We start from the raw sequence: 23,763 nt of genomic DNA on the forward strand, positions 1-23,763 counted from the left end.
ATCAAGTAACTGAATCCACTTTTCCCTTGGAGAAATCTGTGGTTTTCAAGTCCCCGTTTGCTTCTCAGACTCGCCTGTAATTATCTTCCCCCTCCTTGAAGCTTTGGGTGAACGGCGTCAGTGAGTGGGGAAAGAATATCCCCAACTGGCTGTTCTAGTTCCTCAGAGAGGTGCCGCCCCAAATAACGAGCTTCAAATTGCTGAGAAAGGGAAGCACTGGCCTCAGTGTGGGAGAAGAAACATTAAAAAAAAGAAGCCCTTCTGGGCTGGCATCCAGGTGCTGAGCTGCTGAGCTTCAAGAGGCGTGGCCCGTAGAAGAGGTTGTAATACCCCACCCCGTCCGCCTACTCATATTTAGCTTCATCTTCTAGACACTGACGGTAGCAGGACGTGCCCAAAGGAGGTGGAGAGGAGCCAAAACACAGCAATGGAGTCCTACCTTCTAATCCAAACCTGTGTCCTTCTGTGGGTGTTCACGTTCTCCTCAAAAGGTAAGAGGCGGAAAGGTCGCAGGGTCTCACCTCAGAGGACAACTCTAGACTTGTGAGAATGATCAACCACAGTTATCCAAATGTACATAACTGAGCTCATTGAAGGGCTGGTGGAATCTGGATTAACTGGAGGGAGCAATATAAGCTGTTGAGAGGAGCTCTTTCGGTGATGAAGCTAACTCCAGTTGTCTTGCATTTCAGGAACAAGACTCATTATTGTGTGTAGAAGAGGTGGATTGGGGTTGGCCTGTAGGGAAATTTAAAATAATTGCAGCGTATCCAACATGAGGAGTGGAATGACCATAATTTCCATATTGGGGAAGACCGAGTTGAGGTTTGGGGGTGGAAATGTGCATTGCCTGTGTGTATATTTGTGTATATTTGCACATGTGTACATCATAGCAAATGGATGAAGGAACTGGGGATCCTATGCCTTTCAATATGCTATTCTCCCTTCTTTTCTCCAACACGAGACAACAGAAGCCCCTGGCTACTTAGAAGTGAGTGAACCGTTCCCAAGGTTAGTTGTAGGTGAATGGAGCTGAACTTGCCAAACCTGGTTTTGAATCTCCAGTCAGGATTGTAGCCTTGAGAAGCTCATGATTTCTCTGCCTAACTTTCCTCACAGAGTCATTGTGATGAGTATATTCAATACTACAGGAAGTACATCAGTGATTTTCAACCGCTGTTCCTTGCAGTACCCTGGGGGTACCGTGGAGCATGTCCCAGAGGTAACTGCGCGGGCAATGCTAACCCCCCTCACTTCTTGTGGTGTGTCTCTCCTGGTGTCTCCCGCCTGCTTTGCCAGGTGTCTTCTTCTGGTGTCTCCGTCGCTTCAGTGGTGTCTCCAGTCAGGATTGTAGCCTTGAGAAGCTCATGATTTCTCTGCCTAACTTTCCTCACAGAGTCATTGCGATGAGTATATTCACATTGCGAGGGTACATCAGTGATTTTCAACCAAGGTTCCGTGGTACCCTGGGGTACCGTGAGCATGTCCCAGAGGTACCGTGGCAATGCTAACCCCCTCACTTTTGTGGTGTCTCCTGGTGTCTCCTGCCGGCGCCAGGTGTCTCCTGGTGTCTCCTGCCGGCGCCAGGTGTCTCCAGTCAGGATTGTGGCCTTGAGAAGCTCATGATTTCTCTGCCTAACTTACCTCACAGAGTCATTGCGAGGGTATATTCACATTCAAGAGGGTACATCAGTGATTTTCAACCAAGGTTCCGTGGTACCCTGGGGTACCGTGAGCATGTCCCAGAGGTACCGTGGCAATGCTAACCCCCTCACTTTTGTGGTGTCTCCTGCCGGCGCCAGCAAGGACATAGAGCTGGCTCAGGGCAGGGCCTGCCACAAGGTCAGCAGCCACTTCCTCCCCCGCCCAGTTCTTCCCTTCACCCTGGGAGGGGAAGGTGGGGGGTGGTGCAAGCAGGGGCATTGGGAGGGGAAGGTGGGGGAGATGGCAGGGGTACCGTGAGATATGAAGGTCAAGAGTACCGTGACATCGAAAAAGTTGGTAAACACTGGGGTACATCCTTAAAGAAAGACTGAAAACAGAAGTGTGATTTTTTTTAAAAAAAATTGATTAATGCTGCAATATGGAAGTTGTTGGTTGAGAGAGTTTCCCTGCCATATTGTTAAGGGCTAAAGGTCAGTTACAAATGTGTGCTAATTTCATTTTGACCTCACAAATGACCTCAGGAGAGCTGAAAGCTGAAGTGTTTGTAGACACGCATTGATCAAGTGGGACCTGACATGATGGCCACGCAACCACATGGCGAGGTAATCCTCGGAAATATCCACCCATCCGGTGAAAAGAACTTTACCACAAAACCATAGCTGGGAAAACAGGCGTGAAGCCGAGTTCTCACAGCTGGTTGGAATGGGGGCTACAGATGACAGACTGCCAACAGAAGTAGGGCATTCCCATGTCTTTCCTCTTGGTCAGTCTTCATCCTTTTGGACTTTGAAAAGAAACTGGTATCTTGGTTGAGTGGCAAAGACTGAGTCACCTCTGCTTCAACTCAAGAACAGAGCCCAATACTGAAACTTGAGTATAACCTTTCTACTCAACGAGGCCGCAGTGTCTCTAAAGTTTAAAGTGCTTCTAAGAGCAAGCCATATATTACACATGAAGTTCTAAAGAAGACCTGAGGGTCGGGAGAGGAGTTGGTAACAAAAATTTGAGATGTATTGTCGAAGGCTTTCACGGCCGGATTCAACTGGTTTTGGTGGGTTTTCTGGGCTGTGTGGCCATGGTCTGGTGGACTACAACCACCAGACCACCAGACCATGGCCACACAGTCCCTTCCATATAACATCCATATGATCAAAAATTGGGATCATTTTAAAAGTGAACTTACCCAAAGAATCAAAGATGTATCACGACAGTCTGATCTGGCAAGATATTCAGATTTTCCTCTATGTTATACACAGAAATATATCACTGCCCCTGCTCCTTATTTAACTTATCTGGATAATAAAGATCTAAGGAGAGCTTTTACTCTTGCAAGAAGTGCACATTTACCTTCTGCTGTCTTAGAAGGGAAATATCAAAAGATACCTTATGCTGCAAGGTTATGTTCTTGCTCTCTGAATTCTGTAGAAACTATAGAGCATATGTTATTAAAGTGTCTCCTTTATGAGGCAAGGAAAAAATGCCTGTCACGTCTACTACACAAAATGACATATTGTTCTGATAAAGTTTGTTGTGAAAAACTATTACAAGATAAGAAGGAGAATATTACTGAATGGGTAGCAAAATTCTGTCTATTCATTATGAAAAAGAAAAAATGATCTGAATACGGTATCCCCCTTAGATATTTTTGTTTTGTTTAGTATTTTTATGCTGTTTGGTATGTGTACAAAGTATAATGATATATAGATGGATAGTGCTGGAATACGGGAGGGAGATCTGCATTCTTGTTTTGTTGTAGATATTTTGGAGATTTGTAATATATCTGGTCATTGACTGTAAATAAAGTCTTCTTCTTCTTCTGGCCACACAGTCCGGAAAACCCACCAAAAAATTAGAGACATGTTTATGTGGCAAAGAGTTCCTAGTGAATGTTTATGCTTCTTCTTTCTGTCTGTTTCTATCACAATTTTATCTGTCCCACTGAGCTCCTTTCCCCAAGGAAGGGTTTGGGACAATTGGAAAATATCCAGTGGAGAAAGTTTAGCCATCACTAGTAAAAAAAAAAGAGAGAGAGATTTCTGGAAGAGTCTATGGTTTGCAAGAATTGAGGAGGAAGGGTGTAGATGCAATTGTTTGCCATTGAATTTATAAAAATGAAGTGTAAAGACAGCTCCTATGAATCTCAAAGAAAAAGGCTTTGTCTGGAACCACTGCTATATCTAAGTAGAACTCTAAACATCAGCCCAATTCAAATGTTGCAGAGAGTGGGCCTACAACCAGCATGTATGTGCGTACACATATTTGTAAGGCAGAGCCATAAAACATTCACGTTACAAATGAAACCAGGGACTGGTTTAATTCACCTGTTCAGTCGTACAGGTGTTGAATGTAATGTGAGAATTAGTCAACTCATGTACAAAGAAGAACCAAGGGTACACTGTGCATGGATTGTGTGTGTTCACCTTAACCTGTGTGACTACTACGTTCTCTTGTAAATTATACAGTCTCCTTAAGGTTACCAAGCTTGGAGTAATTTGGGTGGATTAAACATTGGCCGTTTCCCCACTTTTAAAATGACGTCCGTTTCGTCTGGTCCAGGACCTTTTTAGCCCAAGGGTCGTGTTCCTCGGGCTTCCCCACTGCCCCGCGCCCTGCGCGGGATCATCAAAATGCGCCGTTTAGAGCAGCACCAGAATGACCCGCGCTGAGGGGGCGCAATAGCAGCAGAGTCGGGGCGGCTGCGTTGTAGCCGCCCCTGTAGTGGGGAGTGCAGTTGGACCCCGCGCTACTCGGCGAGAGTAGCGTGCAGCAAAAAGTGAGTGGGGAAAGGGCCATTGACTGTGTGAACCAGGGATTATCTGGCAATTCAAGGTGAGAACCTTAGGAGAGTTTTGTAACCATGTAACCCACCCACAAGAGGTTCCTGGCACAGAACAGTAAACTGCAGCACTGCAGCCAAAGCTCTGCTCCGAACTTGAGTTCAATCCTGAAGGAAGTCAATTTCAGGCAGTTGCGTCAAGGTCGACTCAGCCTTCTAACCAGCTTGCTGGGGGTAAAGTGTAGATGACTTGGAAGGCAGTGGCAAACCACCTCTAAACATACTTTGAGTAGGAGATGTTGTGATGTGATATCACCCTATGGGCCAGTAATGATCCAGGGCTTACACAGGGCTTACACCTTTACCTTTTTTAACTCAGCCTCAGTTTGGGAGACCTCAAATCTGTGGTACATTAGCGAAGCCATCAACCATTAGGAGGTACCAACAAGACCAGTAGTAAAACACAACTCTGAGTCACAGAGTTGCTATATTATTAGTACGGCATGTTGTGGAGAGGAAATCAGCATCTTAAAGATCAGCATTTAGTTAGGCAATGGGGCACAAATATTCCAACCAGCTTTCACCCAAGATGTGCTGTCATTAATCATAGTAATGCAATTAATAATATTTCTTGGCAAAAAAAGGAAGGTTTTGAAGTTCTGAAAATAAGCACTCGGTTTCCTGGTCTATTTAGAATAGATTCTAACAATCTGTTGAAGAACTGTGCAGAACTGCAGTTTCGAGGTTCAAACAAATTTTACAGAACGTGTCCTGAGGTTATCGGGGCTAACCTTGTTTGGATTCCCCCGCCCCCCTACTGCTTTAAATTAGCCCTGCAAATTACGGCAAACTAAATTCCCTTTTCTCTCTCCTTTTTCTTATAACTCATGTGCGTGACCACACGCTTGGGCATGTTTTAGAGCTATATGCTAATAGTTCTATAGATTACTGATATTTTGATACTTGATATTTTGATATTTTATTATTTTAGATGGTATTTATATCAAATTATATTTATTTGTATCGGAAGCCACTCTGAGGCCTCTTTGCCAGGGAGAGAAGAGTATTAAATCAAATCAATCGATCGAGGGAAATGCGAGCCTACCTGCCCAATATCTCCTCACATTTGTGGGGGACAATCAGTGTGGTCCTTAACTCTTCTGTGCCCTTGTAAATACCACCTTTCCTGTAGGGTTGACAATTCTGGGTTGGGACATTTGTAGAAATTTTGGAGCAGAGCTTGTGGAGGGCAGAGTTTGGGAAGTGAAGGGTATCTAGCAGGGATGTGATACCATGAAATGTGCCCTCCAGAGATTATTTTGTCCAGTGAAACTGATCTCTGGATATTCTCTTGAAACAGATCTCTGGATATTCCCTTGTAATTCCAAGTGAACTCCAGTTCCCCCTATATCCTTTTCAGGATAAAGATGACACCAGATATGAGAATTCATCCGCCATTTCCCAGACCATCTTTGTTCTAGAACAGGGGTCGGCAACCTTTAACACCCAAAGAGCCATTTGGACCCATTTTCCATGGAAAACACTTTGAGCCACAAATACTTTTTGACATCTAAAATGAAGATAACACTGTACATATTCTCATGCAGGGAGAAGTTCCCTTTTTTGGGGCCCATTTTTACCCATCAAAGCAGAAAAAAAGGGGGGGGGGTTAAAAAGCCTGTTGTTTTGTACATGATTCAAATGACCAGCAATAGAACCCCCGTTTCACACATTTCTCTTTTCTTGTGTTGAAAGACACGGATTATGCCCCCCCCCCAAAAGAACCCCCTCAAATTCCACTTGGATGGTGGATCAAAATTGGTATCTTTAATGGGGCTGTCAACTTCCAAGATGGGCTGAACTTCTCCACCACTACCACCACTACCACTACCACTACCACCACCACCACCCCCGAGAAAATGTCTGCCACGGAGGATGGACTCAACAGCCATATTCCTCTCTAGGAACGGGGACTCTTTCCCATTAACCCTTAGGGCAACTCTCCAAAAGAGGCTGAGAGGAGCCAAACCACGTGGAGCCGCAGTGCAAGGACAAAAGAGCCGCATGCGGCTCTGGAGCCACCAGTTGCAGACCCCTGTTCTAGAATGCTCCTTTTGGGTCCCGGTGCCTACCTAGTTCTGTCTCCAAGGCACTAGGATCCAAGTGGAGCATTCTAGAACAACGACAGTCCAGGAAATGACAGATGAATTCTCAGATCTGGTGTCTTCTTTATTCTGAAAAGGTATAGAAGTTGTCAACCCTACTCATCAGCTTGCTTAAAAGATTTCCCATTCCCCAGGCAGAGACTCAAATTAGAATGAGTGGTGGTGGTCTAAAGAGAGGGTTGCCTACTTTAGGTTGGACATTTCTTGGACATTTAGGGGGTGAGGCCTAGAGAAGGAAGGGTTTGGGGAGGACCGGGACATCAGCAGGAGACTCCACCATGCAAAGTCACCATGTTCTCCAGGGCAATTAATCCCTGTTGTTTGGTGATCTCTTGTAATTCCAGATGATCTCAAGGCCGCCCCTGGAGGTTGGTGGCCCTACGTGGAGGTGGTTTGTGAGAGACAGTCAGTGGATGCAAGGGGGATGAATTCTCCTCGACAGTCCTATTAAGTTGGATACAGAATCTTTGGTTGCTAAAGTGACCTCGATCTGCTAGGAAGGCTTAACATGGTGTAGGGGTAGATGTCTCTGAACTTGGAAGGCGTCCCTCTAAAGAAAAGCTACCTTGCCTTTGCTCCCAGAAGTCTTGAGATGCCCAAGAAAAAGCTATGGAATGGGAAGGAGAAGACACCAGAGAAGGGAAGGTTGCCCCAAACCTCAAGACACAGCACTGAACTCCAATGTTTGGTTTTGTCTCCCAGCTGGGAAGCACCTTGATTAATCCTCCTGGTCTCACTCAAGGGTGGGGCAAGCTCAGAAGCCCTGTATGTGCAGTCCTGCAGGGGAAAGTTGGGAGGTGGGAAAAGGAACTGGAGGAAAATTGGGAGGGAAGTTTGGAGCGTTGTGAGATTGCAGAAGAGATTTGCAGATTAACATGCAGAGTGGAATGATCTATCATCTAGGTGGGGTTTGTGTCAATGATGACCCAAAAATGCTGGAAAGGGTGTGTGCGTGTGAATAAGGTTAACAGGACTTTTTCTGGGAAATCAGATTTTGGTGGGGGAAGCTGGATGGGCAAAAGTGAGGCTGTATGTGGGCTACATGTTGAATTAACAGAAAGATTCTGTGGAATGAAGTCTATAAAATGTATGGTTGAAGTCTATAAAATTATGCATGGGGTAGAAAATGTTGATAAAAAGAATTTTTTCTCTCTTTCTTACAATACTAAAACCAGGGGGCATACACTGAAAATGCTGGGGGGGGGGGGAGGGGAGAGAGAGAATTAGGACTAATCAAAGGAAACATTTCTTCACACCACGTGTGATTGGTGTTTGGAATATGCTGCCACAGGAGGTAGTGATGGCCACTAACCTGGATAACTTTAAAAGGGCTTGGATAGATTTATGGAGGAGAAGTTGTTCTATGGCTATCAACCTTGATCCTCCTTGATCTGAGATTGCAAATGCCTTAGCAGACCAGGTGCTCTGGAGCAGCAGCAGCAGCAGCAGCAGCAGCAGCAGCAGAAGGCTATTGCTTTCACATCCTGCATGTGAGCTCCCAAAGGCATCTGGTAGTCCACTGCAAGTAGCAGAGTGCTGGACTAGATGGACTCTTTCTTATGTTCTTATGTTCTCAAGATCTTTCTCTGTTTTCACCTTTCCCAAGGAGCCATTGTTTATCCTGGAACTCCTCTCTGACATGGGGAGAACCTCACAAGCAAAATGTAACACAGAACAGGAAAACTGCAACAATTAGGATAAATCATTAAGAGCCTCTTTCTGTTCTTCTGTTAATATAAGTGGCAACCAGAAGAGCGGGGAAGTAGTCTTTCACCTGATACCCTCTTGTAGCTGTGGTCTCACCCCAGTGCATTTTATTCGTGGTGCATTTTGTTTGTTCAGTTCCCCCAATTTTCAGAGAGGAGTTCTCAGACCAGGCTGCTTGGGTAAAATGGGGAAAGGTCTCTTACGTCGACACCTTCTGCAACTTCTTCTAGTGGATTCCACACTCTGAATCCTGGCTTTTGGCAAACCCAGCAAGTCATGGTATGCAAAGTTGGGCTGCCGCCTATTTTTGCTATTCCAATCAGCTGTACCTTATTTGACATTCAAATGTCTTTCTACATGTCACGTGTCACGATATCGCTGCAAAAGGAACTTTCATTTAATAAAATAAACATGACAAGGCCGGAATGTCTAATAAAGTCCTGTTAGCATTCATGTCAGATCTCAAAAGCTAAGTAGAGTTGGCCCTGGTTGGGAGACCACCAAGGAAGTTCAGGGTTGCTACAAAGAGGCAGCAATGATAAACCAGTTGGGTGCTGTGTGGTTTCAGACTTAATATGACCGTGTTCTAGCTGGGGGGTGGGGGGGGGGGGGGGTGGGGGGGGGGGGGGGTGGGGGGGGGGGGGGGTGGGGGGGGGGGGGGGTGGGGGGGGGGGGGGGTGGGGGGGGGGGGGGGTGGGGGGGGGGGGGGGTGGGGGGGGGGGGGGGTGGGGGGGGGGGGGGGTGGGGGGGGGGGGGGGTGGGGGGGGGGGGGGGTGGGGGGGGGGGGGGGTGGGGGGGGGGGGGGGTGGGGGGGGGGGGGGGTGGGGGGGGGGGGGGGTGGGGGGGGGGGGGGGTGGGGGGGGGGGGGGGTGGGGGGGGGGGGGGGTGGGGGGGGGGGGGGGTGGGGGGGGGGGGGGGTGGGGGGGGGGGGGGGTGGGCGGGGGGGGGGGTGGGGGGGGGGGGGGGTGGGGGGGGGGGGGGGTGGGGGGGGGCCAAACTCCTCCTCCTCCTCCTCCTCTTCTTCTTCTTCTTCTTCCTGTTGGGGAGGAAAGTGAGGTATAAATTAAGTAAAAATAAATTAAGTTCATCACCGGCGTTGGAAAGAGGATGCGTTTACTGTCGGCTTCTGAAAAAGCAAGCCACTCAGGGAAATGTCAGGGCCTATTTCTAAATCATTGTGGCAATGGAATGCCCCTGCCCACGCGCAGCTCCACTGTGACTCACAGAGGATTTCTGGTATTCAATCCACTCATGCCCTCAGTAGGGAGAGGAGAAGTCCCCAATGAATTTAGCATCCTATCCTTCCAACGTGCTTTGCGCGCACACGGACTTCCAGATGCTCCACACTCATCCCAGCTGCCCTTCCTGAAACACTTTGGGAGGCCCTGTATAAACAACACGAGTTTTAGGTGCTAGAAACAGTGACTGGAAAACCACCCGGACATGAAAATATTTACAGTATTTTTAATTGTGATCAACTTTCAGAAGGGCTGGTCCAAAACCATTTCTGTACCATTTAAAAAGCGAGACGGTCATTGGACAGCAAGCAGGGCCACCAATTTCAAATTCCTTTCAGCCATTAAAGTCACTGGGTGACTTAGGTTAGGCTCAGTGAGGGGATCGGCCTCCCAGGTAGGGGTGTTTGTGATGAAAACTGTAGGATGGAAGAGCCGTATGCAGCATCCTGGAGGGAGCCTTTTCTCCCTGTCCCATAATACTATGGCTCAGAGCAGTAGTGAGGGGGAACTGGAGCACCTTCCTTATGAGGAGAGGCTGCAGCGTTTGGGACTCTTTAGTTTGGAGAGGAGGCGGCTGAGGGGGGATATGATTGAAGTCTTTAAAATTATGCATGGGGTAGAAAATGTTGACAGAGAGAAATTTTTCTCTCTTTCTCACAATACTAGAACCAGGGGGCATTCACTGAAAATGCTGGGGGGAAGAATTAGGACTAATACAAGGAAACACTTCTTCACACAACGTGTGATTGGTGTTTGGAACATGCTGCCACAGGAGGTGGTGATGGCCACTAACCTGGATAGCTTTAAAAAGGGCTTGGACAGATTTATGGAGGAGAAGTCGATCTGTGACTACCAATCTTGATCCTCTTTGATCTGAGATTGCAAATGCCTTAACAGTCCAGGTGCTCGGGAGCAACAGCCACAGAAGGCCATTGCTTTCACATCCTGCACATGAGCTCCCTGCATGCCCCAGATCACCACAGCCAGTAGCAGGGAATGGGATCAGATGGACTGGGTCCCTGATCCAGCAGGCTAGTTCTTATGTTCTTATGTTCTTAACTGCACCCAGGGCACGTGTGTGCCCTGTGCCCCTGCATCACCCCCCCACTCCGCCCCAGAATGTCCCTGTCATGCCCCCGCCACGCCCCTTTCATGCTCCCACACTGGCGCACACCCAGGGCAAGACACACACCCTGCCCCCTGGGCGCTATGCCACTGCTATGGCTTGCAGGCACCCTGTGAAGCTGACGGGGCAAAGGTACAGGACGGACAAGTAGAAATGCTGCTTTACTCCACAAATAATTAAATCATGGCATTGGCTGCTGGCAGACATAGTGCTGGCCATGAGCATAAATAAGGGAGTTAGATTTATTGAGGAGAGTTCCATGAATAGCTTCTAGCCATTGGACCTTTCTACGCAACAAAATAAGATGTCCAGCAGAAATCGAAAAAAAAACCCACCTCCTCATTTTTTGTTGGGACTGGACAAAAAAATTAAGTGTCTGGGGAGAGAGTGGGTTTATTGTCCCACCCAGTAAAGTTCTCACTTTCATTTTTGCTGATGCCCGCCATCTTCTGTGGCTTGAATCCTCCCTTTTGGGGAGCAGCAGTGGCGTAGGAGGTTAAGAGCTCGTGTATCTAATCTGGAGGAACCGGGTTTGATTCCCAGCTCTGCCACCTGAGCTGTGGAGGCTTATCTGGGGAATTCAGATTAGCCTGTACACTCCCACACACGCCAGCTGGGTGACCTTGGGCTAGTCACAGCTTCTCGGAGCTCTCTCAGCCCCACCTGGCCCCTGGCAGGGGGTTTGCTGTCAGAGCAGTGCAAGGAGATTGTAAGCCCCTTTGAGTCTCCTGCAGGAGATATAAATCCAAACTCCTCCTTCTCCTCCTCCTCCTCCTCCTCCTCCTCCTCCTCCTCCTCCTCTTCTTCTTCTTCTTCTTCTTCTTCTTCTTCTTCTTCTTCTTCTTCTTCTTCTTCTTCTTCTTCTTCTTCTTCTTTATTGGGGCCACCATTTTCTAAATTTGCCCTGGAATGTTTGCTGTTCGTATATCACACCTGGCCTTCTTTTCAGTAAATAAATTACATGAATCAGCTCAGCTGTTCCTGAAAATTCCAGCAATATATAGTTTTCCTGTTTGTTTTTTTAAGAAATTCGATGAGCTACTTTAAAGACACGAGCATATTATATGAGAACTGGGTTATTCTCATATCTTGTGTCCATGTCTTCAAAGATAGCTCATCGAAAAATTTAAAAAGAAAGCAAGAAAACTATATATTGCCAGAATTGCCAGGAACCGCTGAGTTGGCTCACATAGTTTATTTGCTGAAAAGAAGGCCAAGTGTGATATAAGCACAGCAAACATCCCAGGGCAAGTTTAGTAAATGGTGGATGCAACGAACAGAAGATTCAAGCAGCAGAAAATGGCAGGTGCCAGAAAGAACCAAAGTGAGAGCTTTACTGTGCGGGAAAAATAAAACGTTTCCTGCCTATTTGTTCGCACAGGGCAAGCAGAAGACATCTTCAACCCATCACAGGGGAAAATATTGGTAATTTATCGTTTTCTTAAAAAAAACAAGTTGAGCTGAACTAAAATGTCCTGAAGACATTTTGGGGGGAAAGCTGTGTGTTTATCTCCAAAACGTTGTTTTTCCCTGTCTTCAAGATGTTTTATTTATGCCGTGCAGAAAGGGCCATAGTGAGTAAAGGAAACTTCCATATTCAGAGACAGTAACTCTGAATGCCCATGCCATGGAGCAATATCGGAGGATCCTGCTCTATATACCCTGTAAATTGGCCCTCCAAGGCAACAGGTGAGTCACTGTGGGAAACAGGATGCTGGATTAGTTGACTCACAGGTCTGATTCAGCAGGGTTTTTCTTAGATTCCTTGAAGGAAGGGCAAGGTAGAAATGTAACAGGACGATACGTTTGATCTATGAGCAAGAAAGCAACTCTTTCTCTTTGCCCTCTGATGTAGGTGCCTTGGCTTTGGAGTGCCACAGCTGCGTGGACATCGGCAATGGGGGCTGTGACCCAGAAAATATGAAGAAAATGAAATGCCCAGAATCCACTAAGGTCTGTGTGGAAACGGTGGCTGCTGTTCAGTGGAGTGAGTAGACATTTGCCCTGCTTTATTTCTCAAAGGGGAAGTGTTGGGGTTTGAGCCCATCCGAGGCAGGGCTGGCAAGGAGAATATCCTTTCCTCAGGTCCTATCGCCCACCCTCCTCCAAGCAGTGGTGGAGGGAAGTACGAAAGGAAAAAAAGTAGCCTCATGGGCGTTTTCCACACAGCCAATATATCCTGGGAAAAGGAAGTGAACCATCCAGGTTTGGGCATGAATTCCACATGGCTTCCGGGTCTAACTTGGGCCCACCTCACAAAATTTCTCTTATCCCGTGCCTTTCAAAAAATGATAAAATTGGCGGTTCTTTTTTTAAAAAAACTTCATCGCCGCTTCCCAGCTCCCAGCGCAAACACTAATGGATAAGTGGGCCGCCATTTTCTCAATTCCCTTTGCCCAGCTGCAGCCAATTAGAACAGCAGAAAAACGGGACAGTTCATGCATGTGTGGCATCGTTGGCAAGGAAAATGAAAGTAACCGGGGGGCATGCATAATCACCTGAAGTTCTCCCTCCTGGCCTAAAACACCCTGACGGGCTGCCGTGCGGAGGGAGGAACCAAGATGGAAACATCCCGGTATGTATGATCAGTGGTGGGATCCAAAAATTTTAGTAACAGGTTCCCTCACCAGCCCCCCCTCAGCAAAGGGGGCAGAGGCATACCTAGGCAAACCTGAGCCCTGGGCAAAACCTGAGTTGGATGCCCTCCCATGGGCAGCCACCCCACCACGACCCCCAAATTTTTTTGCACCAGGTCATTTCTAAATCATTATCACATTATAGAAAATGCCCCAACTCACAAATCTGAACACAGCAGTGGTGAAACACACAGGTTCTTTGATAGAGACTGGTGAGATAAAAGGTACGAAAGGCTGAGAATCAATGAATTGCAGTACCTGAAAGGGATTCACCCGGTTCAGGGAGTTACATTATTAGTCGCAATTGCTATATGGAACCTTCACGTTCAAAGGCAGGATGCCTCTCGGGGAGGCGAGGGCGTGGAGATGGAAAAGCGGACCCAATTAGTATCCCCCTCTCGGCACACACAAATAATTAGTAACCCACTCTCGGGAACTGGTGAGAACCTGCTGGATCCCACCTCTGTGTATGATCCTGTTTTTCCCCTAGGATGTTTTGGCTGTGGGGAAAATGCCATGGACTCATTAGAGGCATTTACAGGAACTCTATAGTTTTACCATTGAGTTTCTGGTGATTCCTAGAGTTACTCTTGTCATTTCCTGTATGAACTTCAAATTTGCAAGAATTTTTTTTTAAAAAAATCTCCTGTTACATAATGCTTTCTCCTCACAACTCTCTCAGCGGTTGCCAGACTCTGCCTGGCAGGGCCTGGCAACTCTAGGAGTTCTGCTTTTTGGACCCTCACCCTTCCTTTCTAGTGCTGTTTTGGTAAGGACAGAACTCTAAACTACTCTCAGGGCGATTCCGCACATAAGTAAAACAGGGTCGACACAGTTCCCTGAGAAAGGTACTGACCTAGGTCGAAGCCATTGTTGTTCCTCACTGCAACCAGCTTGATCCCAGCTCGGAGGGCGGAATCATCCTGTGCCTCTTCGCCACTCCATTCCGATTGACTACTGTTCTACGGCCATGTTCTGTCTATCCCCACACACGTTATTAAAAAAACTGCCACAGGAATGGAGGGACGAAGGTGGTGTTTTTTGATTGGCCAGCTGTATGCATGCCTGAAACACTCAGCTGTGATTGGCTGAATGGGGGACTCCTGGCACCAGAGATTCCGCACTTTACTGGAATCGAGCTGAGTTCGAGTGTGGTTCCCTGAAAAAGTAGTAGTTCCCAACTGGAAATGGAAATTTGACCGTTGGGTTACACGGGCTTAAAGTTGCACAAAACCATCGCCGCATCCCAGTGGTTGTGCGGAGCACTTAGATCAAACGCAGCTCGAACTTAGGTCAATAACGCAAGTGCGGAATCGACCTCATTCAGTTTAGAATTCTGTGAAGAAAGAATGCCCCGTTTATCCAGGTGCCTCCTTTTGGTGATCACGGCACATCAGAGTTTGAGTAAAGGCTTCCGTAACCAGGAAACCTTCAGATCTGCTCCATGAGGTGGGGAAGGAACATGACCACAACCTGGATTCCTGCCTGTTACAGATGTTTAGTGGCATCTGAAGGCAGCCATAAATAGACACTGGCTTAGCAAGAAGATTCTAGAATTTCCTGTGAGCGGTGAGGAAAACACGCAGTTTCCCCCCTTCATTTGTTTCTCTGAAGCTCTATCTGAAAATGTAGCAGCTCCTCCTAATGAGGAAAGGTGGCTATCGCCCTGATTGAGGGAAAGGTACTTGGCAGATGTTCAAAGTTTTGTTACTTGGCATATTTTCAGGGGCAAGTCGCGGCACTGAAAACAGGTTCTTTTCGCCTCAAAGCTGGCTGAAAGGAAGCCACGAATGGAAACTGGGCTTGGTAGGTTCTGCCAGGAGCTAAGGGAGAGGATTGAGATGGAATGTGTTAATGAAAGAGGGTGAAGACTATGAGCTTCTGCCCACTGCCTTGGCAAGGTATGCAGCAAAGCTCCACACTCAACGTGTAATTAACTTATAGAACTCACTGCCACAAGATGCAGGGGTGACCAATAGCTCTTTAAAATAGGATTACACACATTCATGGAAGATTATTATTAGCCATGATATTATTAGCCATGATAGCTGGATGCAACCTCGTACTGTAAAATACCTCCTATGGCACGATGCTGGAGAACACGCCATCACGGAATGTCATTCCCTTCATGACCTACTTGCTTCCCAGAAACATCCAGCCAGTTGTTATTGGAACATAGACTTGTTGAGCCTTGGTTGGATCCAGCAATACAATTCTTAGGTATTTAGGGGGTGTTCCAGTGTCCTGCCTTCACAGTATTTCTGATGAAGGTGTAGCAAATGTCGCAGCAATGGAAAACAATGAACCTATATGCTTCCTTCCTCCTGCATCGCCCACATACAGAGGTGTAGCTGAACCAGAGTGTGCCCGGTGCGCACTCTGGCTTTTTCACCACCACCCCCGGCGGTGCCCCACCCACCGCGGCAGCGCCCCCCTCCCACTCCCACTTACTTTAGAAAACCGAGCAGGCTGGAGAACAGGCCTTCCTGTTCTGGGGGGAACTACATTTCCCAGGGTCTCCTGGGAAATGTAGTTCCCACCAGAACAAAAAGGCCTGTTATGCAGCCTGCTCAGTTTCCTAAAGTAAGTGTGGGGGGGTGCTGCAGGGGGACCGCTGTGGGGGTGGGAATCACGCCGCCGCCCCCCCACGGCGCCCCCCTCCCACTTACTTTAGAGACCCTGAGAAATGTAGGTCCCACCAGAACAGGAAGGCCCAGGGGCGTAACGAGGCAGCCCTGGGCAAACTGTAGCCCTGGGCAAAACCTGAGTTGGATGCCCCCCCCCCCATGGGCGGCCACTCCACCACGACCAATTTATTTTTGCACCAGGACATTGGTGCCTGCAGGGGGTGCCTTTTTAGACATATCAGCACCATAATTTCAGCATAGCATCAGGAGACTGTCCTTATACTACTCCCCAAGTTTGGTGAGGTTTGGTTCAAGGAGTCCAAAGTTATGGACTCCCAAAGGGGGTTCCCCATCCCCCATTGTTTCCAATGCGAGCTAATAGGAGATGGGGGCTACAGTTTTGAGGGTCCATAACTTTAACCTCCCTGAACCAAACTGCACCAAACCTGGGGGGTATCATCAGGGAAGTCTCCTGATGAGACCCTGAAAGTTTTGAGACTGTGCCTTCAGAAATGCCCCCCCCCAGCCTGCAACCCCCATGGACAGCAATACAGAAAACTCAATGCAGAACAAAGATTCTTGGGCAAATTTCTGGGATGTTCCTGCAGGGGGCGCATTTTTTGATGTATCAGCACCAAAATTTCAGGGTATCATCTGGAAACTGTCCTTATGGTACCCCCAAATTTTGGTGCAGTTTGGTTTAGGGGGTCAAAAGTTATGGACCCTCAAAGGGGGTGCCCCATCCCCCATTCTTTGCTAAGGAGATGGGGGCTACCCTTTGAGGGTCCATAACTTTGGACCCCCTGAACCAAACTGCACCAAACTTGGGGGGTATATCTCCAGATGATACCCTGAAATTTTGGTGCCGATTTTTTTTGGTGCCGATACATCCAAAAATTTCTAGGAACATCCTAGAAATTTGCCCAAGAATCTTTGTTCTTCATTGAGTTTTCTGCATTGCTGTCAATGGGGGTTGCAGGCTGTGGGGGGCACAGTTCTGAAGGCACAGTCTCAAAACTTTCAGAGTCTCATCAGGAGATTGCCCTAATGATACCCCCCAAGTTTGGTGCAGTTTGGTTCAGGGGGGCCAAAGTTATGGACCCTCAAAACTGTAGCCCCCATCTCCTATTAGCTCCCATTGGAAACAATGGAGGATAGGGGCACCCCCTTTGGGAGTCCATAACTTTGGACTCCCTGAACCAAACCTCACCAAACTTGGGGGGTAGCATAAGGACAGTCTCCTGATTATACGCTGAAATCTTGGTGCCACTAGCCAAAAAACTGCGCCCCCTGCAGGCCAAAAATGGAAAACCACTAAAATACCCAAAAACGAACCCTGCATTTTGATGCCCCCCATAAGGTGATGCACTGGGCAGCTGCCCACCTTGCCCAATGGGCATTACGCCAGTGGGAAGGCCTGTTATGCAGCCTGCTCAGTTTCCTAAAGTAAGTGTGGGGGTGCTGCAGGGGGACAACTGTGGGGGTGGCAATCACGCCGCCCCCCCCCCCACGGCGCCCCCCTCCCACTTACTTTAGAGACCCTGGGAAATGTAGGTCCCACCAGAACAGGAAGGCCTATTCTCCAGCCTGCTCAGTTTTCTAAAATAAGTGTGTGGGTGGTGCTGCAGGGAGGCGGGGGAAAGGGGGAGGGGCCGGGGGATTTTGCGGGGGCCCCCCGTGATCCAACTCCATGTGCCCGGTGTGTCACGCCCCACTGTCCCCTGGGAGCTTCGCCGGAGCCCACATATGTCTGAAGGGTTGAGTTCCCAGTCTAGGGCAAAAAGATCCACCTATTTCATTCATGGTGTTTGCCTATCAGAAGACAATGTAGGGCTTAACTAATTATTGTGAGAGAGACAGATCTGCTTGCCATTCTGGGCCTTCTCTTCTTCTTCTTCCTGATGTCCAGGACTGATTCCACACAGACGTATTGCTCTGCCTCTGCGTTCAAACCGGGGTACTGTTTTGCACACAACCTCTTCCTCTAATTGTCCACTTTGCAGGAAAAAAAACAGTCCAAGTGTGTTTGTACCCGGTGCACATCTCTGAGGGATCACTCACATTGGCATTGTTTTCTTCCTTTTGCAATTGCAATTTGCTGCATTACTGGAGACTTTTTGAGCGTTTCTTTAAAAAAAATAAGCAATTGCTACAATGCTATAGCAGCACTACAATGCTACAATGCTATAGCCTTCTGGTGTGCAGCAAGGGAAAATAATATAGCCAAAATAGCAATTGACTAAGGAGAGGATTTGAAAAAACTCTTGTGTGGCTGCTCTGTTGCCACTGTGAAAGCTTCTGCATTTGTAGTGGCATTAAATGAAAAACTGAGAATCTGTATTATGTGGATTCAGCCCAGGTAAATATAATGCTTGATGGTGATATCATCACTCTGTGCCCCCTGCCCTGCCACAATGTGATGATGTCATGCGCTATGTGTCTACTTAGAAAATGGGGAAAGAAGCAGGAAGGGGAGCAGTTTTCCTGTTCTGCGGTGTTAGATTACACCCTCCAAGTTAGATACATGCTGTTGACCTTTCTGACTATGTTCTGTTCACATTTGCAGGTCACGGGAATTTCTCGATTGGCGAAAAGGGCTGCGGCCTGGGCATGCCTGGGCAAAACGACAAAGGGGTTGAGCTGTATGGCATCGTGGCCTATTCTCAGCTGTATCAGTGCAACAGCAGCCTCTGTAATAATAAACAGGATCTCAGAGCTATGCAGCTGCAAGCCACTGGTGAGAGTCTCTTCCCCCCTCCTCATTGCAGTTTGCTGTCAGAGGGTGGACCCATTTTGTACAAAACCCTTTGCCAATAATACACATCACTCCACTGCTGGGGTAATAAATTGGCCATAGCCATTTTATTGAACAGAAGCGCGAGGCTAAGCATGGGTCTGGATCTGGTCATGCGGGTTGAAGCTCCGCAGGGCGGACACCCCGTACCTGAGCTTCAGTCTAATGTGGGGCTCTGCCGGGCGGCTGCTCCTGGCAAGAGGTGTTCCCCCTTTGGCCCTGTTCGGCAGGGCGGTCGCCTCTTACCGTTGTCTCCGTTCCCAAGGGGAAGGCCTAGCTCCCTAGCTCCCTTCGGCTTGCCCTTCCAGATCAATACCCATGCACCAAACCGCCAACTTATCTAGGCTTTGACAAAATAAGCATGCATTAACATATAAAGAAAATTAGGGAGAGGTAGGTGGGCAACTCGTCATCCGGCAAGCACATGGCCGATACAAAGGAGGGTGAGCCCCTTTAAAGTCTCGGTTTGCCACTCCTTTCTTCCGGTGATGCTAGCTCTTTCCAGGCATGGTTCTCCTTCTCCTTCCGCCCTTATTGGGGGTGGCATCTGCTGGTTTCGTCTCCCCCACCCGGAGAAGCAACCACGTCTCGTGGTAATTCACAGATGTCTTTGTTGGGCCTCCCAAAAGATTTGATCACCTCTTTCCCCTCCCAATACTCTAATTTCCCTGAGAATCAAACTGCATGTTTGGGATCAGTAACTGAATTCCTCGGATGTATGTTAGTCTCAAAAAAGCACGTCCAGGGCACCCAATATGTTTTTAATTTTTTTTTATTTTTTATTGATTTTATATTTAAAAGAATAAAGAACATAGAATATAACAGTGAACATAAGAAGAAGAGTTTGGATTTATATCCCCCTTTCTCTCCTGTAGGAGACTCAAAGGGGCTTACAATCTCCTTGCCCTTCCCCCCTCACAACAAACACCCTGTGAGGTAGGTGGGGCTGAGAGAGCTCCGAGAAGCTGTGACTAGCCCAAGGTCTCAGAAACCTTTACACATCAAACCAACAGAAAATTACATCTATATAAGAAAGTGAATTTTGGTCTTTTATCACATTCGTACGACTCAATTCAGACTGTGTCCATCTCTGCGCTGCTATTTCTTTTTCACATTACTGATTGAGTAAAGTGTGAAGTTATACAATCCTGCTGACTGCTAGCTATCGTACGTGCATTTGCTATATTTCTAACCTCCAGATGGAACCTGGGGATCTCCTACTATTACAATTGATCTCCAGACAACAGAGATCAGTTCTCTGGAGAAAACAGCTGGTTTGGCAGGCGGACTCTGTGGCATGGTACCCTGCTATGGTCCCTCCCCTCCCTAAATCTTGCCTTCCTAAGGCTCCACCCCCAGGTATTTTCCCACCCAGAGCTGGCAATTGTACTAGTGCTCCCAGCTTGCTTGGGAAGAAGGAAGCCAGGGTGTTGAATCCATTTACAATGTGTTGTTATGCCCTTTGTCCACATTCATTCCAGGTTTTTGTTTTTCAGGTAACGAGAGTGCAGTAGTTCCAAACGGGGTGGAATGTTACAGCTGCAGCGGCGATGAGTGTTTAACAGATAACACTACCATCGTCAAGTGCTACGACTCTTTCCGGGGTTGTTTCCATGGCAACGTTACTATGAGAGCCGGTAAGATGGCTGCCATTCAGTTAGGCAAGTTTGGGTTCAAGTCCTAGAGACGTGGTGGCGAACCTTTGGCCCTCCAGATGTTATGGACTACAATTGGCCATGCTGGCAGGGGCTGATGGGAATTGTAGTCCATAACATCTGGAGTGCCAAAGGTTCGCCACCACTGTCCTTGATAAAGGCTTGATAAAGTTCGGTAGGAAAAAGAATGCCAGAGATTGCAGCTGGAATGAACAATGGAAGGGGGCTACTAAAAATAGAGAGAATTGACCACTTTCCTCATATTTGGGAGTCATGGAGAGCAAGAATGTCTGGTCTCAGATTCAAGTCAACACAGGGTATGGATTGGATGGACTGAAGTGATTTGGGGCAAATACAGAGGGGAGTGTGCAATTGGTTAGGGGAGATGCTGTGGTAGAACATCTGCTTGGCACGCTGAAGATTGAAGGTTCAATCCCTGATAACTCCAGTTAAAAGGGATTAGGAAGTACATAATGTGGAAGACTTTTAGCGGAGATTTTGGAAAGCAGCTGCCAGACTTAGTAGACAATATAGACCAGTGGTCTGATGCCACATAAAACAGTTTCACGTGTGTTACTCATGTGTGGCTATGCATTGTATATGCACTACAAGGCTAGATACTGTGAGTCCATTCTACAAACGGCAGCACTTCCCCTGATATGCTGGGGGGAGCTGGCATCATTAGTGGTCTGGATCTGCCAAACCCAATCTGTAATTATAAAATCTACATTCACTCCATCCTTCAAACCCTGGTGGATTCTGCACAGCACAAATATAACGTCTACAAAGCATTTTGGGGAAGAACTTCACACGGGTCTCTTCCCAAAGTGGGTTGAGCCCATTATAGTTCTCTCAACCCAGGTTTTTTAAAAAAATCACTAAAGTAGCAATCTTTTTTCCCTGGCCCAAGTTGAAGATGTGTCCTGCCTGCTGAGCGAATGAAAAGCAGGCAGGAAACGCTTTATTTCTCCCGCACAAACCTCTTACGTTTGTTTCTGCTGCTCGTGTTTTGGTGATGTCACAGATGCTAGCCTGTTGGCACTGTCCTCCATTGGCCTTTGCCATTACACCACAGAACTATTTCCCCTCCAGAATCAAAAGTCAATCTCAGAGAGGAAAGGTACAAGGGAACCAAGTCAAATGACCTATTTTTTATACCCATCTTAATCTTTTCCAGGCAAGTTCTCATTGACCAAGCCCATCAAGGGTTGTGTTAAGGATGAGGAATGTACCAAGGTCACAAGAGGAAGCCCAGCCATCACCCTTGTGGGTTCTTGTTGCTCTGGTAACCTTTGCAATGTCGACCTCTCCAACAAAACTTACTTCGCTCCCAAGATTCCCCAGCTTGAAATCCTGCCTGATCAAAGCGCCAATGTCACCACCGCAAAAGCTACTTCTGGGTACATGCAGGACAGTCTGCCAGCTCCTACTTCCACCAACAAGGGAAACCCCTCCATTTCTGTGACTCCATCACTGCATGCTCATGCTCATGATGGCCACGATCATGACCACGACCACGATCATGACCACGATCACACCTACAATCGTGACACTGAGGATAAAGAAACCTTCTCAGTGGGAAATGAGCATTTTCTCAATGCTGTAAAAGTCGAGGAGCGGAAGCACCAAGAACAAATGCCATACAATAGTGGTGTGGAAGTCTTCGGGGGGCCGTTTTTGTTGACCTTGCTGCTTGCTGGGTTGCTTATGTGAGGGGAACACCAAATAAATCGACCTCGTTTCTCACAGTTCCGTTCCAACCAAATTCATGTTGCTATGACTTTTCCCCACTCAAATTAGGCTTTGGCCTACACGAACTGGGCGTCTTGTTTTGAAACCTGCATTTTGACCTATAATTGGGGTGGGGGGCACAAGTTCTACACCACACATTTTGCCTGTCAGAAGTTTGTTTTCATTTGAGTGCATCTACTGCCTTGTTTTCATGGCCGCTGTCTCACAGCACCATGGGATTTGGTATCATTTGGTATCATCCCAACAAGGCAGAACATAAACACTATGTTTAACAAACCTTAGCTTTGATGTTATGAAGCCCTGTCAAATTCCTTTCATACATGGGCATCTGTGTGGGCTCTTTTTCAAACATCATTACACTTGGCACCAACGCACCAGTTGCCATTTTGTTCCCATCCTTCTAGATGGATTGTTTTTGGTGTAGCTTATCAGATTAGTTTTCCCTCAACTTTGAGATCTTGACCTGTATCAAGTTAAAATTTTAGAGGGCATATAATGTAGGATTTTTGGCTTTTGGCGACTGAGAAAGGGCTCCTAGGTGGCTTCTGATGGCTAGGCATATCCAGATGTTCTATTAGATGGTCTGATGGACCACCAGTTCACTTTGGAATGAATGAGAAGGCTTTTGAATCCAGAGTATAACATAGAAATGTTCTAGGGAGCACTGTCTCCTTCACAATCCCTCCAAACATTAGCAGGCAAGCCCTGGTTGCCAACCAAATGCCAACTTGATCTGTCTCTGACACTTTATCAAGAAAAGAGCATGCTGGTGACTCTTACTTTGGTTCCACAATATTACGGAAACCACTGCTAGTGAGAATTACAACTAAACCAATACATACATGTTGTTCCTTTTTTTAAAAAAAACTCATATTTTATCTATGCTGGTATTTGAGTATCAAAGGCATGGATAGCCCCCCCCCATGATATAGCAAGGCCCAGAAACAAAAAGGTAAACATAACACTAATCTAAAAAAAAATGTTTGCAGAACAATGACGTCTTGGTGACTTTGCCTCATGGAGAATTTTTGGGAAATTACATGCAAAATTTACATTTGCCTACCATCTAGGATGCACAGGGTCATGTCCAGTTTAGAAACGAAATAAAATATTCCAAGTATTTGAGGAACTTTCAAAACATTTGATAATTGGTTCGTGATCCCTCCTAAAATTTAACTTCTGGAATCAAAATTCGGTGGAATTCTGGAATTGAAAAAAAAATCAATGTTTTGTTTCTTGCCTGTTTTAAAGGGGATGTTTCCTAACTGGTTAAGCGAATGAATGTAGTGATAAAAATTTTGCTAACTCAGTCACGAGTTTTCTTCTGCATGCTATCAAGTATCATCTGTGACTGTACATCGTCTCTCACATACCATCAAATATGGACCTGTTTTTCCAGGCAGTTGAAAATGTAGGTGCTCCTTGACATTTTTTGTAAATAGTTTCAGATCCAACTGTTGCTGAGATTGAAAATAACAGGGGAACCCTGACTAAAGAGCAAATAAAAGTTATTTATCTTGGCTGAACAATGTTGTTCTGTTTCTTTCCATCATCATTATCCATCCTTGCACACAGAGGCGTAGCTAGACCAGAGTGCTCCCAGTGCACACTCTGGCTTTTGC

At 47.1% G+C, this 23,763-nt stretch overlaps 1 protein-coding gene across 1 annotated transcript; it reads left to right on the plus strand.

Annotated features, from left to right (window-relative positions):
• The first annotated feature begins 247 nt into the window (after nucleotides 1-247).
• Nucleotides 248-23,667, plus strand: LYPD3 (LY6/PLAUR domain containing 3). Its single transcript, XM_048499204.1, has 5 exons — nucleotides 248-491; nucleotides 12,533-12,664; nucleotides 18,507-18,677; nucleotides 20,231-20,371; nucleotides 21,567-23,667. The coding sequence occupies exons 1-5, from the start codon at nucleotides 428-430 to the stop codon at nucleotides 22,100-22,102; spliced, it is 1,044 nt and encodes a 347-aa protein (XP_048355161.1). The 5' UTR covers nucleotides 248-427; the 3' UTR covers nucleotides 22,103-23,667.
• The last annotated feature ends 96 nt before the right edge of the window (nucleotides 23,668-23,763 follow it).

This window comes from Sphaerodactylus townsendi, linkage group LG06, assembly GCF_021028975.2.
Source record: "Sphaerodactylus townsendi isolate TG3544 linkage group LG06, MPM_Stown_v2.3, whole genome shotgun sequence".
Taxonomy (NCBI): Eukaryota; Metazoa; Chordata; class Lepidosauria; order Squamata; family Sphaerodactylidae; genus Sphaerodactylus; species Sphaerodactylus townsendi.

What these genes read in the sequence shown, in the direction of transcription:
- LYPD3 (XM_048499204.1), top strand. Translation starts at nt 428, where the DNA reads ATGGAGTCCTACCTTCTAATCCAAACCTGTGTCCTTCTGTGGGTGTTC. An exon ending in GTTCACGTTCTCCTCAAAAG is followed by an intron (nt 492 to 12,532) that starts GTAAGAGGCGGA and finishes CCTCTGATGTAG; the next exon opens with GTGCCTTGGCTTTGGAGTGC. An exon ending in CAACGTTACTATGAGAGCCG is followed by an intron (nt 20,372 to 21,566) that starts GTAAGATGGCTG and finishes AATCTTTTCCAG; the next exon opens with GCAAGTTCTCATTGACCAAG.